This window comes from Onychomys torridus, chromosome 3, assembly GCF_903995425.1.
Source record: "Onychomys torridus chromosome 3, mOncTor1.1, whole genome shotgun sequence".
NCBI classification, from domain to species: domain Eukaryota; kingdom Metazoa; phylum Chordata; class Mammalia; order Rodentia; family Cricetidae; genus Onychomys; species Onychomys torridus.
Window position 1 is genome coordinate 139,031,317 of NC_050445.1, and position 14,517 is coordinate 139,045,833.

At 50.3% G+C, this 14,517-nt stretch overlaps 1 protein-coding gene across 1 annotated transcript; it reads left to right on the forward strand.

Annotated features, from left to right (window-relative positions):
- The first annotated feature begins 1,250 nt into the window (after positions 1–1,250).
- On the forward strand, positions 1,251–9,827 carry Lpar5 (lysophosphatidic acid receptor 5). Its single transcript, XM_036182212.1, has 2 exons — positions 1,251–1,299; positions 8,104–9,827. The coding sequence occupies exon 2, from the start codon at positions 8,285–8,287 to the stop codon at positions 9,440–9,442; it is 1,158 nt and encodes a 385-aa protein (XP_036038105.1). The 5' UTR covers positions 1,251–1,299; positions 8,104–8,284; the 3' UTR covers positions 9,443–9,827.
- Positions 9,828–14,517: the final 4,690 nt, after the last annotated feature.

The following is a 14,517-nucleotide window of genomic DNA, read 5'->3' on the forward strand; positions in this document are numbered from 1 at the left end:
CCAGCCAGAGATACACTGTGAGACCCTATCTCAAGAAGAAAGGAAGAAAGGGGTGAGGAAGGGAAACCCTTTGAGGAGAGCTGGACAGGGGTAGAGAGGGAGATCGCTGTGCCCGGAGGGAGACTGAGGCTGAGGTCGATGTTGGAAGAGCAGAGAGAGAAAGGCTTTAGAGGAAAGAGGGCAAGCTGGGCAGCCTTGGGCAGAGAGAAGACAAGACCCCAGTGACGAGGCAGGATACCTGGGCCTGAAGTCAAGGTATGGATATCTCTGTGACCTGGGCCACAGGAGGTCTCTTCTGTCTTTCTGGTGTCCCCAGACTCTATCTCCTTCTAGGTAGGGCGCCCTCACTTTGAACTCCCCAAACCACAAACCTCCTCATCTTTTCCCTGGCCCTCAGTCTCAGGAGAAGCTGACTGGCAGGACTAACCTGTGCACAGGAAAGACCGGAAGACACCTTTGAGTTTAGTTTTGTTTTGAGAGAAAGTCTTACCATGTAATTCTGCTGCCCTGAACTCACTATGTAGAAAAGTGTGCACACTCCAGTGGACAGGGTTTCCTTGCCTGGTCTGACCTGGCCATGTAGACCAGGCCTGGGACCTGTGGTGATCTTCCTGCTTTCTGCCTTCCAAGTGCTGGCACCACAAGTGTATACCAGCACGCCCAGGGCTGGGGCAGAACTAACAATCTAAGACAGAGTTCTCAGCTTACCCAGGGGCTCCGTGGGGAGCTCAGTGAAGGGATATGAGGTCATCCTTGCACCTAAACCTGTCAGGGGAGAGGTGCACCTGCTGCTCCCCCCACCACACTTCGAACAGAAGCAGAGAGGAAGTGTCTAATTGGCCACCTAGACACTTAGAAAGAGGTATGCTATTTCCTGTGTTTTGGCTGAGAAATGACCTGAGGCTATCCCAGAGGTAATCCTGGGCACAAAGACCTGAATTTTGGCCCTGTGGAGAAGGCAGAAAGATATGAATTGGTGATGGGAGTCGAGGAGCAAGGCATCTGTTGGCCATGTGAGAGGCAAGGTAGGGAACACAGTGACAGTGGTGGGCAGCCTCTTCCGGTCTTCATCACTGTGATGTCTGCTGCCTGCATGCTGGGGAGGATGGCCCCCTTGGGCAGAGCATGGGGAGCAGCGTGGAGCAGCAATCATGAGCTAGCCTCCTGCTCACTTTACTCTGGGTTCTTACTTCCTGCCCCTGGCAGAAAATAGCCCTGCCCCGCTCCCTTATCTCAGCTAAGAGCAGCACCCAGCCCAGCTCAGAGGGCAATGGGACAGCTTCCAGAGGTCCTGAGGAGGTAAGGAATGTGGGCCCCAGATGTGCACATTTGATCCCAAAGACAAAGACACCTTGAGCAACTGGCCTGCTCTGATTTGAGCAGGGAGAGGGTGGAAAGCATTGTGCCTCTGGTTCCTCTATGTGGATCGTGGTTTCTTTGGCTCTCCATGCCTGTGGGCTGAGGTATTGTTGCATACATCTGTATGAGCATGTGCTTATGAAGGAACCTGGCTCTCAGTGCATCTGTTTAAGATTTCCCCTAAGGCAGGGGACAGAGCTTCTCTTTCTTCTCTGGCCCATGTGGCTGTGCAAATGTCAAAGCATGGACACAGACACTGGTTTGTATGCTAATGTATGCATGCCTCCGTGTGTCTGCGTATGAAAATGTGTGTCATGATGTGCTTATGTGACATTAGTGAGTGTCCATGTTACCAAGCTGTGTAAGCCTCCATGGCCCTCCTCCTAGCTGGTGAAATGAAACTCCACTGTTCCTTCTTTTCAGAGGTAGCTGCTACGTCGATTTTTTTCCAGCCTGGCCTCTTCAGACCGAATTGGGGAGAGGGTCTGTGTTACCTCTCCCCTACACCTACACCCCTGCTTCCATTTCCTGTTTGCCTCCTCTTTGGCAGTTTTTTCCCCGTCTTTACCATCTGGCCTGGCACTGGGCCCATACATCTCCTGAGCCAGGAGCCTCGCCAGGGCTCAGCAAAGGAGCGGGATGGGGTAAGGGGCCAGGCAGGGATCTTGGCAGCTTGGCCTTTCCCTCTACTAGAAAGAGATAGCTTTTTCACCGTAAAGAAACCCAAGAACTTCTCTGTGGAATGGGGTAATGAGACTTTCACCATTTCCCTTTAAGTGGCAGCTCAAATAGTCTTTCACATTCTGATTTACTTAAACTTTGAAACTTGTTTTAGGAGAAAGAATTGACATTCTTGGAAAAAAACGCATTCTTGCACTCAGTATCTAGAATGTTCTTCCCGTAAGGTTTTGGTTCAAGATAGTTCTTGCTGTTTGGCTTATAAATTGTTATTGGATTTTTGAATTTTTTATTTTTATTGATTTTTTTTTAGTGGTTTAATTTTATTTTGTGTGCACCGGTGTTTTGCCTGCATGTATGTCTGCAAGAGTGTGTCAGAACCCCTGGAACTGGAGTTACAGACAATTTTAGCTGCCATGTGGGTGTTGGGAATTGAACCCTGATCCCTTCAAAGAGCAGCCAGTGCTCTTAACCACTCAGCCATCTCTCCAGCCCTGTTAATTTGTAAAATAATGTATAGACGAGCGTCTGAGAGGAGGGGTGCTGCAGTCCCTGGAGCTGGAGCTCCGAGTTCTGGTCCACCTGACAGAGCGCTAGGAAGTGAACCCTGGTTCTCCACAAGATGGGAACAAGCCCTCGCCCACCATCTCCCAGCCCCTTCCTGAAACTGTAATGCAAGTGTTTTCATAGGGCCTCCCAGAGACCTGGTGTCCTGGGAGTCAGTAAAGAGCAGGGGCAGAAGCATGGTAATGGTTAGGTAGTTACTGTAGCACTAAAAATAAGCTAATAATTTGCTGGATGGGAACCATTTTCTTTCCAAGTGGCCAAAGAGATTCACTCAGGGGACCTAGGTGCAGGGCTGAAGTGTGTGTCTAAGAATGTGGTCCTCACCCTGGGGCTTTACCATCTAGTTGGGGGAAAGGATAAACACACAAAGACAGCGGGAGGGTTAAAAGCACTTAAAAGCAGCAAGCCAAATGGCTTTTTTCTTTTGGAGACCAGGTGTCCCTTTTGGCTCAGGTTGGCCCTCACTCCCCAGTTCCTCCTGTCTCAGCCCCCCTGAGTAGCTGGGACTTCAGGAAGGTACACTACTCCTTGCTTAAGTGCTTAAGTACTTCAGAGAAAATTGTAAAGAGGCAGATCTGTGTGTGGGAGAGAGATGGGTGTATGCTATCAGTGTGCCGAGAGGATGGAAGAGGAAGTGGGTTATTGAAATGAATGTCAATCGGACAAATGAGGAAATGAAATGTTACCCATGGGCATAGATTTCATATGGGCAATTACAAAAGACCAGGTACTCTATGCAGCACCCATTCACAATCCTCCTATTCACTCTTGTTGGGAGCTGCAGTGGACAGCTTGGACTTTGAGCCGGGCAGTCCAAGATGTGGGTCGCGCCTCCTCCCCTCAGAGAGCAGAACTTGTGCTTTTTCCCTTTCCTATAACAATGAGGACAAACACCTACCTCAAAGAAAGAACTGCGGGGAGATCCAGCACTTGGGAAGCAGAGGTAGGCCGATCTCTGTGAGTTCGAGGCCAGCCTGGTCTACACAGTGAGTTCCAGGAGAGCCAGGGCTACACAGAGAAACCCTGACTTGAAAACCAGAAAAACCAAAGAACTGGGGGGAGGCTTAGAGACTACACGTGTAGCCTGGCTGGGGTGCGGTGACTGCTGCCTCCGCCCCCCCTCCTCATAGCTCACAACCTAAGGCGAGGGGCTAAGCACTGGCTGTCACCATACATGTAGGAACAGCTGAGGTGTCTGTGTCTGTGGACCTTAGATCCTGGCTAGCGCATGGAAGGGGCTAAACCACAGCTGCCCTGCTGAGGAAGACAGAGACAGGAAGGGGGTCAAACGGCCTCATGGAAAATGACCGGGTTCATCGGGTAGCGAACAGGAGGGAGGAAGGACATTCCAGGTTGAAGACATGCAGCTGCCATGGCAGAGGCCCGAAAGCACAGGGTATGTGCAGAACTCGCTGGCAGAGGACACGGGGTGAGGGGCGACATCTGGTTTGGTAACTAGTATCAGTACCCGTGGGATACTAGTATCTCCGACCCCTTCAGATGCCAGTGTTTTTTGGAGGAGTAAATCCTACACACATTGTCCTGTCTGTCTGTAAGCCCAGGTCAGGTATTACCTGCCTGTAACCCCAGCACATGGGTTACATAGAAGCTGGAGGAGCAGAAGTTCAAGGCCACCCTTGGCTACTTAGTTTTGGAGTAGTCTAGGTCACCTGAGACCCCATGTCCTCCCCTTCCCCCACAAACCATCTATCTCTAGGTTGCTTATAACCCACGTAACACAATGTAAATAGATTTTTGTTGGTTTTGTTCCATTTTCCCTTTAAATGTGTGCACATGCATGAGCACATGCACGCAGACACTGAGCCCTCCTGCATTTGTGTTTTCAAAAGGGTTTCCCTATATAATCCTATATATTACATATTACATAGGCCTATTATATTTCCCTATATAAGCCCAGTCTATCGTACAGCCTCAGCCTCTGGAATTACAGACCTGTGCCCCACACCCTACTTTTAAAAAAAATTTAAGATTTACTTTTATTTTATGTGTATGGGTGTTTTGCCTGCATGTGTGACTGTGTACCACATGTGTGTAGTGCCCATGGAAGCCCAAGAGGGCATTGGATACCTTGAAATGGGAGTTACAAAGAGTTGTGAGCTGCATGTGGGTGCTGGGAATTGAACCCAGATCCTCTTGAAAAGCAGTAAATACTCTTTTTTTAAAGGTTTGTGTTTGTTTGTTGTTTTGTTTTAGACAGAATCTCTCCATGTAGCTCTGGCTATCCTGAAATTTGCTGTGTAGACCAGGCTGGCCTTGAACTCACTGATATAGGGTCTTCCTCTATAGCCCAGGGTGACCTTGAACTTGGGATCTTCCTGCCTCAGCTTCCTGAGATCTGTGATTACCACATGCTAGACCTTGTAACTGCTTCCATACTGTAGTTTTTTGGGGGGAAATGACAAGGGAAAAGTATATATATTCAAGACAGACACCTTTTTTTTCCTGTGATGGGGTCCTGCTGTGTTCCCATAGTTGTTTTTAACCTCCTGTGTTCAGGTGATAATCCTGCCTCAGCATCCCAAGCAGCTAGATGAAATCTGTTCGGTTGGCTTTGCTTTTGAGACAAAGCCTCACTCTGTAACCTAGGCCGAACTCTTGACAATCTTCCTAAATGCTGAGATTACAAGTGTGAGGAACCACACCTGTCTTTTATTGAGACAGGGTCTGGAGTAGCTCAGGCTGGCCTCAGACCCTCAAGTGTTTACAGACAGGGTCACCAAGCCTGACTCAGATGCAGCACTCTCTCTCTCTCTCTCTCTCTCTCTCTCTCTCTCTCTCTCTCTCTCTCTCTCTCCAGGGCCTCACACACTGCAGCCCAAGCTGGCTTCAAATTCCTGCTGCTCTTGCCTTTAAAAACATTTTCAGATTTATTCCTTTTATGTCGTGTGAGTGTTTGGCTTGCATATATGTATGTGTACCATGTGTGCTTGATATCCATGGACCTCAGAAGAGGGCATTGGATTCCCTGAAACTGGAGTTGTAATCCTATCATGTGGGTGCTGGCAACCCACATCCTCTGCAAAAGTGGCAAGCGCTCTTAACCACTCAGCCATCTCTCTGGCCCCTGGTTTAGCTTTTTGTTTGTTTGTTTGTTTTTTCTTGTTTATTTTGTTTTTTTCGAGACAGGATTTCTCTGTGTAGTTTTGGAGCCTGTCCTGGATCTCTCTCTATATATATAGACCAGGCTGGCCTCAAACTCACAGAGATCCGCCTGCTTCTGCCTCCCGAGTGCTGGGATTAAAGGCATGTGCCACCACTGCCCAGCGCATATTTTTATTTATTTATTTATTCTTGTTTTTTCAAGACAGGGTTTCTTATTGGTGGAAATATTAAGGCCACTCCACGTAGTTAAAAGGGAAGTTTATTTTGTGGGGTAACTTACAAATGAAGGGGTAGGTCGCAGAGTCTGGCAAGGTAGAGGGTAGTCCGGCGGCGGCGTTCTCTGGAGAACTCTGCTCGGTCCACCTCTCGCGTCCGGCGTCCCGGAACCAAGAGAGTGAGTTCTTCCCGATCCTTCGTCTTCTCTTCCTCCTCTGCCCCGCCTTGTGGGTGTGACCATTACCGAAGCCTCAGTGGGGGTTGGAACTTCCAGGCCAATGCTGGGATGCCTATCCACTACAGTTTCTTTCTCTGGGTAGCTTTGGAGCCTGTCCTGGAACTTGCTCACAGAGATCCGCAGTCATCATCATCATCGTCCCCCCCATCCCCCCCCACCCTCCCCCGGGATTAAAGGCATGTGCCTCTACCACTACCACCAGGCCCAGACGCATATTTTTAAAAACATTTATTTTCTCTGAGGTTACTTGAACATATATTGTATACACGGAACCCACACATGGAGGGCTGACTGTATTTTCATTATTGAAATTGGTATTTAATGGAGGAAATATTTATCCCCTTTTAACTGTTTGACTATGCTTCCGACAAATCATGAGATGCTGGTTGCTGAGAGAGAACAACAAAAGCCCCCATAAATTTGATATAGTCAGGTTTACAACTTAGTGCCATAAACTAATTTATTTATTGAAATGCTGGGCCTTGGGGCTGCAGAGCTGGCTCAGAGGTTAAGAGCACTGCTGCTCTTCCAGAGGTCCTGAGTTCAAGTCCCAGCACCCATGTCAGTGTCTCACAACGGTCTTTAACTCCAGCTCCAGGAGATCCTGGATTCTGGCTTCCTCGGTCACTGCACTGAACACACACACACAGACACACACACAACTGTGTATGAGGCAGGGATAGGTAGAGAGGTGACTCCTGTGACCTCTTGCACATGAGGGAGGTGAGGCCCTAGGATCCTACTTTGTCCATTTTCTACCCCTTGGCTGTTCTTGGTACACCAATTGGTTTTCTTGTAGGAGTGTCCCATGGCTTAGTAAGGAGGGCTCACACAAGAAGTACCTGGGGAAGCTCAGCCCTTGGGGCAGCGGTTCTTTGTTTGTGGCTTGAGACCCCTTTGTGGGTAGCATATCATATCCTGCATATCAGATATTTACATTGTGATTCATAACAGTAGCAAAATTTCAGTTATGAAGTAGCAATGAAATCATTTTATGCTTGTAGGCGGGGTGGGGGGGGGTGTCGGGTCACCACAACATGAGGAACCTGTACTGAAGGGCTGCCGCCTTAGGAAGGTTGAGAACCGCTGCCTTGGGACCTTCCCCCACCTTTCTGACAGAAAAGCTAAAGTTCTCTTCACGTGCCTTTGGCCAAGGCTGACGGCAACTGCCTTGGAATACACCAGTATATTCTTCTTCCCATTTTACAGATGAGGAAATGGAGGGCTGGGTTGGTCAAGCTGAACCCAGCTGGGTCTCTCTGACCAAACCCAGCCCACAAGGGAAAAGGTGAAGATGGATGATGAACAGCACTGGGATTTTGTTCTGGACTTGAGAGTCTGAACTTTATTCCTTAGATAATAGGGCACCAGCCCTGGCTCCATAACCCTTCTCCCCACTAGTCAGACCTATTTGTGTGGTTTATTGGTTTTCCTCTAATGGAATGTGAAGTAGGTGGGTTGGAAAAGGCCTTTGTTTTGTGCATTGCTGGAATGTGCTGGAACCTTCTAAGGATTCAGTAAGCATTTAAGGGAAGGAGGGGAGGCAGATTCTAAGAACTGCAAATGAAGCATTTTATCTTACTTAATGTCCAAACAGCGTCTTGAAGTAGAGGCCAAACTCCTTCACATGTACCCAGATAAGGAAAGCAAAATTGAGAGAATGACTTCTCTGAGGTCACCACGCCAGGCAAGTGACAAACCAGCACTCACGCATAGCCTGCCGGGAATCCATGACTGCAGGAGCTGGGCATGGCGCTGGATGACAGAGAGGGGCTAGAAAAAGCTAGTCTGGCCGAAGGATGAGGAAAGATGGAGTGAAGAGAGCCTTGAGGCTGAGAAAAGAGGCCAGTCAGGTTAGCTAAGCATTTAGACTATGACTCTGTCTCTAGTAACTCGACTTTTGGCTTGCCTTCCCATCCCAGGTCTCCACGGCTGAAGTTGTGGCACCAAAGGCGTCCAGCCTTGGCCAATAATCATCTGCCTCTGAGGTCATAGACCACACTTCCATGTCTTCTTGCCTCTGCTTGCTTTGGGACAGACTCTGTATAGCCACCAGGCTACCACCCTGGAGGTGAATGCCATGCTCGGACCTTAGTATTCCCCATGATGCCTCAGCCTAGTTTCTCTTCCCACTTGGACACGATGTTTGCCAATTCTTCAGCCAACACCTCTTCCACCAACAGCTCTGTGGCCCAGTGCCGTGACTACCGGGGTACACATCGTCTGCATATGGTGGTCTACAGCCTGGTCTTGGCGACTGGTCTCCCTCTCAATGCTCTGGCTCTCTGGGTCTTTCTGCGTGTGCTGCGTGTAAACTCGGTGGTGAGCGTGTACATGTGCAACCTGGCAGCCAGCGATCTGCTCTTCACCCTGTCACTGCCCCTCCGCCTCTCCTACTACGCACGGCACCACTGGCCCTTCCCGGACTTCCTATGCCAGACGTCGGGCGCCATCTTCCAGATGAACATGTACGGCAGCTGTATCTTTCTGATGCTCATCAACGTGGACCGCTACGCGGCCATCGTGCACCCGCTGCGACTGCGCCACCTGCGGCGGCCCCGCGTGGCGCGGCGGCTCTGCCTGGGCGTCTGGGCACTCATCCTGCTGTTCGCCGTGCCCGCCGCCCGCGTGCACAGCCCGTCCACCTGCAAGTACGAGAACATCACCGTGAGCCTGTGCTTCGAGAGCTTCAGCGATGAGCTGTGGAAGGGCAGGCTGCTGCCGCTCCTACTGCTGGCCGAGACACTGGGCTTTCTGCTGCCCTTGGCCGCTGTCGTCTATTCGTCCGGCCGGGTCTTCTGGACGCTGGCGAGGCCCGACGCCACCCAGAGCCAGCGGCGACAGAAGACCGTGCGCCTCCTGCTGATCAACCTCGTCATCTTCCTGCTGTGCTTCGTGCCCTACAACGCCACGCTGGCAGTGTATGGGTTGCTGCGAGCCAACCTGGTGAAATCCAGCCTTCAGGCCCGCGATCAGGTGCGCGGTGTGCTGATGGTAACGGTGCTGCTGGCCGGCGCCAACTGCGTGCTGGATCCGCTGGTGTACTACTTCAGTGCTGAGGGGTTCCGAAACACCCTCCGCAACCTGGGCACCCCGCTCCATACCAGGCCTTTGGCTACCAACGGGGCTAGAGGGGTGCTCACCGAACCACCCTCAGAAACCACCCAAAACACTGGGCTGGATGCCACCAGTCAGGGGCTACTCCAGCCCGCCAATCTGGGAACACCCGTCATCCAGTGCCCCCAGGATTCAGCCCTCTGAAAGCACGCAGTGTCATAGTACATAGGCTTGGGCCACTCTCAAAGGCTTAGGGTGAACATTTGAGGGAGGTGGGCTGGGAACTTGGACTTTGAAGCAACTCCAGTCCTAGTGTGCAGAAGAAAGCAAGTGTGTAAGCAGGGGTGGAGGAGAGAGAAAGTGCTGCAGGTGAGAGAGCCATAGGCTCTGGCTTTGATGCAGAGGCCCCTGCTCCAGTGAGCATGCGCGTGGCTAAGGGCTGGTACGCCCGAACAGAAAATGGATCTCCCGGATTTAGGTCATCAGTCGGAGAACTGAAGATTCCCTGACCTTGGTGAATCAACTACACAAAAGGTCATCTGTCATCTTCAAAAACAAAGCAAAGGCCGGGCAGTGGTGGGGAGGTGGATCTCTGTGAGTTCGAGGCCAGCCTGGTCTACAAAGCGAGTTCCAGGACAGGCTCCAAAGCTAACGAGAAACCCTGTCTTGGAAAACAAACAAACAAACAAACAAACAAACAAAAAAGCAAAACTCAGAACTTAGAACCCACTGCCTGTATATGCTGGGCCACCACATTCCCACTGAGCTCCATCCCAGCCCCAGCTGCTGCCTTCTGTGCTGACTTGAGGGCCATGGACACCATGCCCCCAGCCCTCACTTCCACTTGGCTTCCCTGCGCAGCTGGGAGGCATAATACAAAGGTTTATTGGTGCGCACTGACCTGTTTTGTGACTTGTGACATCCAGCATTAGGAGGCTGGGGAAGGGCAGAGCTGTGTGTTGAGTCCCCCGAAAATCCCAGTTCTTGGGCCTTCTCCTTCTGTCACTCTCGGGGCCTCTTCCATCCTGTCTCCTTTCCTCCCTCTCTCCCTCCATCTCCTCCTCTGCACTCCCACCCCTTCTGCAGACTGGGCTGCCCGTGAACTCTTTATTTATTTATTTTTTGGGGTGTGTGTGTGTGTGTGTGTGTGTGTGTGTGTGTGTGTGTTGTTTTGTTTTCCGAGACAGGGTTTCTCTGTGTAGCCCTGGCTGTCCTGGAACTTGCTCTGTAGACCAGGCTGGCCTCGAACTCACAGCCTGCCTCTTTCTCCTAAGGACTGGATTAAATGTGTACACCACTAAGACCAGCTTTGGCCTTAAACTTTTTGTTTGCTTGTTTGTTTTTGTTTCTTGAGACAGGGTTTCTTTGTGTAGCATTGCTATCCTGCCTGGAAGAATTCACAGAGATCTGCCTGCCTCTGCATCCTTGGATTGAAGACATGCACCACCGCTGCCACCGGGCTCGGCCTTGAACTCTTGATCCTCCTGTTTCCCACTTCCTAAGACTGGGATTAGAAGCATGAGCACCATGCCCAGCTGCAGTCAATATCTTACAGAATTTGTATTTTTCCGAGAAAGACTCTCTCTCCATAGCCAATACTCTGCTTCTCTCCCTCCTCACTCATTCCCCCCATACCCCCTCTGCCCTCCTGGTCCTCCTCCCTGCCCTCCTCCCCTCCCCTCTCCTCACGTCTCTCTTCTCACTCTCCTCTTCCTCTCTGACCCCTAACGTTTTTGCCATCAAGCATCAATGCTCAGACTCTTTGGTCCCCGATCCCTTTATCCAAACTAGGGACCTAAAGAGCTTTTCTCATTCTTTTGTCTCGTGAAGCTCGCCACGTTATAAATCAAGGCTAACGTGTTTCTGAAACATGGAGATACAGAGGCACACACTCCATTTCGCTGAGAGTAGTGATGTCATCACATTTCAGGAAACTTCTGGAAGCTTCCCTATATGCTGGTGAGAGAATGAGCGTGAAACCGACTAGGGACATGTTCGTATTACGAATATAGCTTTGACCTCGAGGACTTCCTCAGAGAGCTGGTCTCTGGATCACACTTGGAGATCACTTGCTCTAAAGTATTAGAGTTCACGTCTAACTTCCTCTAGGACATTACTTTTATGACTGTGTGATGAAGGCATTGATCAGCTAATTGCTAATTGTGGTTCCTACGGCTCAGGACTTGCTGGAGGACAGGCTGGAACTGTACACCAAATGTAACATTATCTTTACCAGCGCAGCAGCCTGGAGGTGGGGAGTGGGGGTTGGGGGTCGGGTATAAAGCCAGACACACAAATACTCCAGGGCCAGGGTGGAGCATTTCTGGGGAAGGAAAAGCAGCAGTGTTTGCCGGGAGAAGACTGCACAGGAAGTAAGGGAGATGGCAGGATAAGGAAGTACCTGTCTCCGTAGCAAGGCTAGCAAAATGGTGTTCTTCCCTCCTTACCCAAGCAGTGGTTGGGCGCTGGATGGGTTGCAGAGTTGGTGCTGTGACATTTTTAGACGCTGACACTGAGAACTGCTGTCATGTATGTGTCCTAGAAGCATTATGTCCCTGTGTCTCCCAATACAGACAGATTGCCCAAGCACTTCGGTTTAAGATAAGATTTGGGCCTTTTGTGTCTTTAGGAGGGCTTAGATTGCTGATTTACAGTGGTAAAATGACCCCTGGTGGCCAAACCAGGGAACTACCCTCACTTGCTCCGTGACGGGCTAGTTTCTCGGTCCAGGCGGATGGAAGTGGGGTGCCCACCAGGCCCTTACCACCAGCTGCTCTACAGAAGGCCTGCTGTCAGCATCTGTCCCTAGCTCCTCAGGACCCAAGGTCTGTGCTCTTCCTGACAGGATAGTAGGAGCGGCATCAACCTTCTTTGGCCGAATCTCAGGACTCTGAGCTACACAAACAGAGCTAAACAGAACCTTCAAAAGTTTTGGGGGTGAAGGGGTGGATGTAGCTCAATTTGGTAGAGTGCTTGCCTTGGATGCACAAAGCCCTGGGTTTGAAACTCAGCACCACATAAACCTGGCCTGGTTGTTGTATGCTGGTAATTCCAGCACCCAAGGAATGGAGACCCGGTAATTCCAGCACCCAAGGAATGGAGACCCGGTGGTTCACGCCTTTAATCCCAGCACTGTAGCAGCAGAGCCGGGCGGCTCTCTGTGAGTTTCAGGCCAGCCTCGTCTACATAGAGCGTTCCAGACAGCCAGGGCTATATAGAGACCCTGAATGAAAGAGAGAGAGAGACAGAGAGAGAGGAAGGAAGGGAGGGAAGAAGGGAGGGAGAGAGGGAGGGAGAGAGGGAGGGAGAGAGGGAGGAAGAAGTAGAGGAAGGCAGATGAGGAGTTCTAGGTTGCTCTCAGCTACATATTGAGTTCTGGGATACAAAAGACTGTCTCAAAGAAAAAAATTCCCGGCTGAGCTGTGGGGGCCTAGGCCTCTAGTTCCAGTGCTCTGGTGGTAGAGGCAGGCAGATCTCTGTGAGTTCAAGGCCAGAGTGGTCTACATAGTCAGGCCAGCCAGAACTACATAGTGAGACCCTCTTCTCAAAAAAGGGGGAAAAAAGTAACTTGAGGGGTCTGAGTCTGGTGTGCATGCCTATAACCCCAGCTCTGTGGATACTGAGGCTGGAGAATCATGTGTTTGAGGCCAACATCTGCAAGTCCCTAGGTGTGATCTCTAGCGCTACAAATACATTGAAAAAGAGTACTTTTATATTCAGGTATTGAGCGGATTCCAGAGTAATTAAAACAGCATGTATCACCTAACAGACCATACAACTTACTTATTCATTCTAAATTTTGTATGTATTATCTGTCTTTCTCCATCTCCCTAGGTAGAATGTAAGCTCCTTGGCAGGGGGAACAAGGATTTTTGGTTGTTTGGTTCATTGATGTATTTACTGGCATCTAGAACAGTGCCGGGCACAGAGGAAGTCCTCAATAAAGACTCGTTAAGTGAACGGTCGGGTCTTGTTAAGTACCTGACTATCTAGTGGGGACCCTTGGGGGAACAATAAATAACTATAATGTAAGACGAAGATAAAGGGAAGTGGTAACGGCACTGGCATAACTTAGGGGAGCCCCTGAGAGCAGCCCGGTGAGGCATGCTCACAGACATTCGTGCAGGACAGAACTGTGGGGAATCGGGTAGGGAGGTCTAAAGAAGAGATCAGGGGCTGTGGGAAGGGCTGCAGTGAGGAGAAGTGTACTCAGGCCACAGAAGAAGTAGAAGCAGGTCGTCTCCAGCCTGAAACCTAGGGTGTCAGAGCCCAGAACTGTTTCCAGACATTTCACCACCAGAAGAACAGAGGCAAGACTAGATAAAAGAGGCGTTGTAGCCAGTGGGTGGTGGCGCATGCTTTTAATCCCAGTACAGCACTCGGAGGCAGAGGCAGGTAGATCTCTGTGAGTTCAAGGCCAGCCTGGTCTACAAAGCAAGTTCCGGGACAGCCAGGACTGTTACACAGAGAAACCTTGTCTCAAAAAACAAAACAAAACAAAACAAAACAAAACAAAACAAAAAGGTATTGTAGGCATCAGGAAAGAACAGTACCCAACAAGTAACAGGCTGTGGAGATTTACGAAAGCCCAGATCTCTGCCATTAGTGCCCCAACCCCTGGCCCTTACCCCGCCCTCACCCCACCCCACCCCAGCTGCACTCCTGCACCCCTGCTCTGGGCCTGCCCCATTTAACACCAAGGAGCATTCCAAAGAGGAAGAAGAGGAAAATCTTAGGCAAAAATAAGAGCAATTGCCGGATGTGGTGGTATAGGCTGTAATCTTAGCTACTCTGGAGGCTGGGCCAGGAGGATCTTTTGTTCAAGGCTGGCCTGGGCAACTGAGTGAGACTGTTTCAAAATAAACGGGGCTGAGGATAGTTTTTGCCAAGCATGTGCAAAGACTTGGGTTCAACCTCCAGTATGAAAAAAGAAAGCATTAAAGGGTTGAGATAAAAGAGCCCACAAAAGGAACTGTTATTCTGATGGCAGAGGTGTGTGACAGCAGACACTTGCAGCCCCAGACTACTCAGGGGCCCAAGGCAGGAGTATGTAGAACTCCAGGCCAGCCTGGACAACAAGACAAGACCCAAGCCAACCGGTGGTGCCCAGGTCTTCAATCCCAGCACTCAGGAGGCAGAGGCCAGTGATCTCTGAGTCCGAGGCCAGCCTGGGCTACAGAGTTCCAGGACAGCCAGAGCGACACAGAAAAATCTTGTCTCACAAGAAAGACAGAAAAGGCCCTGTCTCTCAATAAATATATAAGCTTTAATTTTTTATA

What these genes read in the sequence shown, in the direction of transcription:
- Lpar5 (XM_036182212.1), top strand. Translation starts at nt 8,285, where the DNA reads ATGATGCCTCAGCCTAGTTTCTCTTCCCACTTGGACACGATGTTTGCC.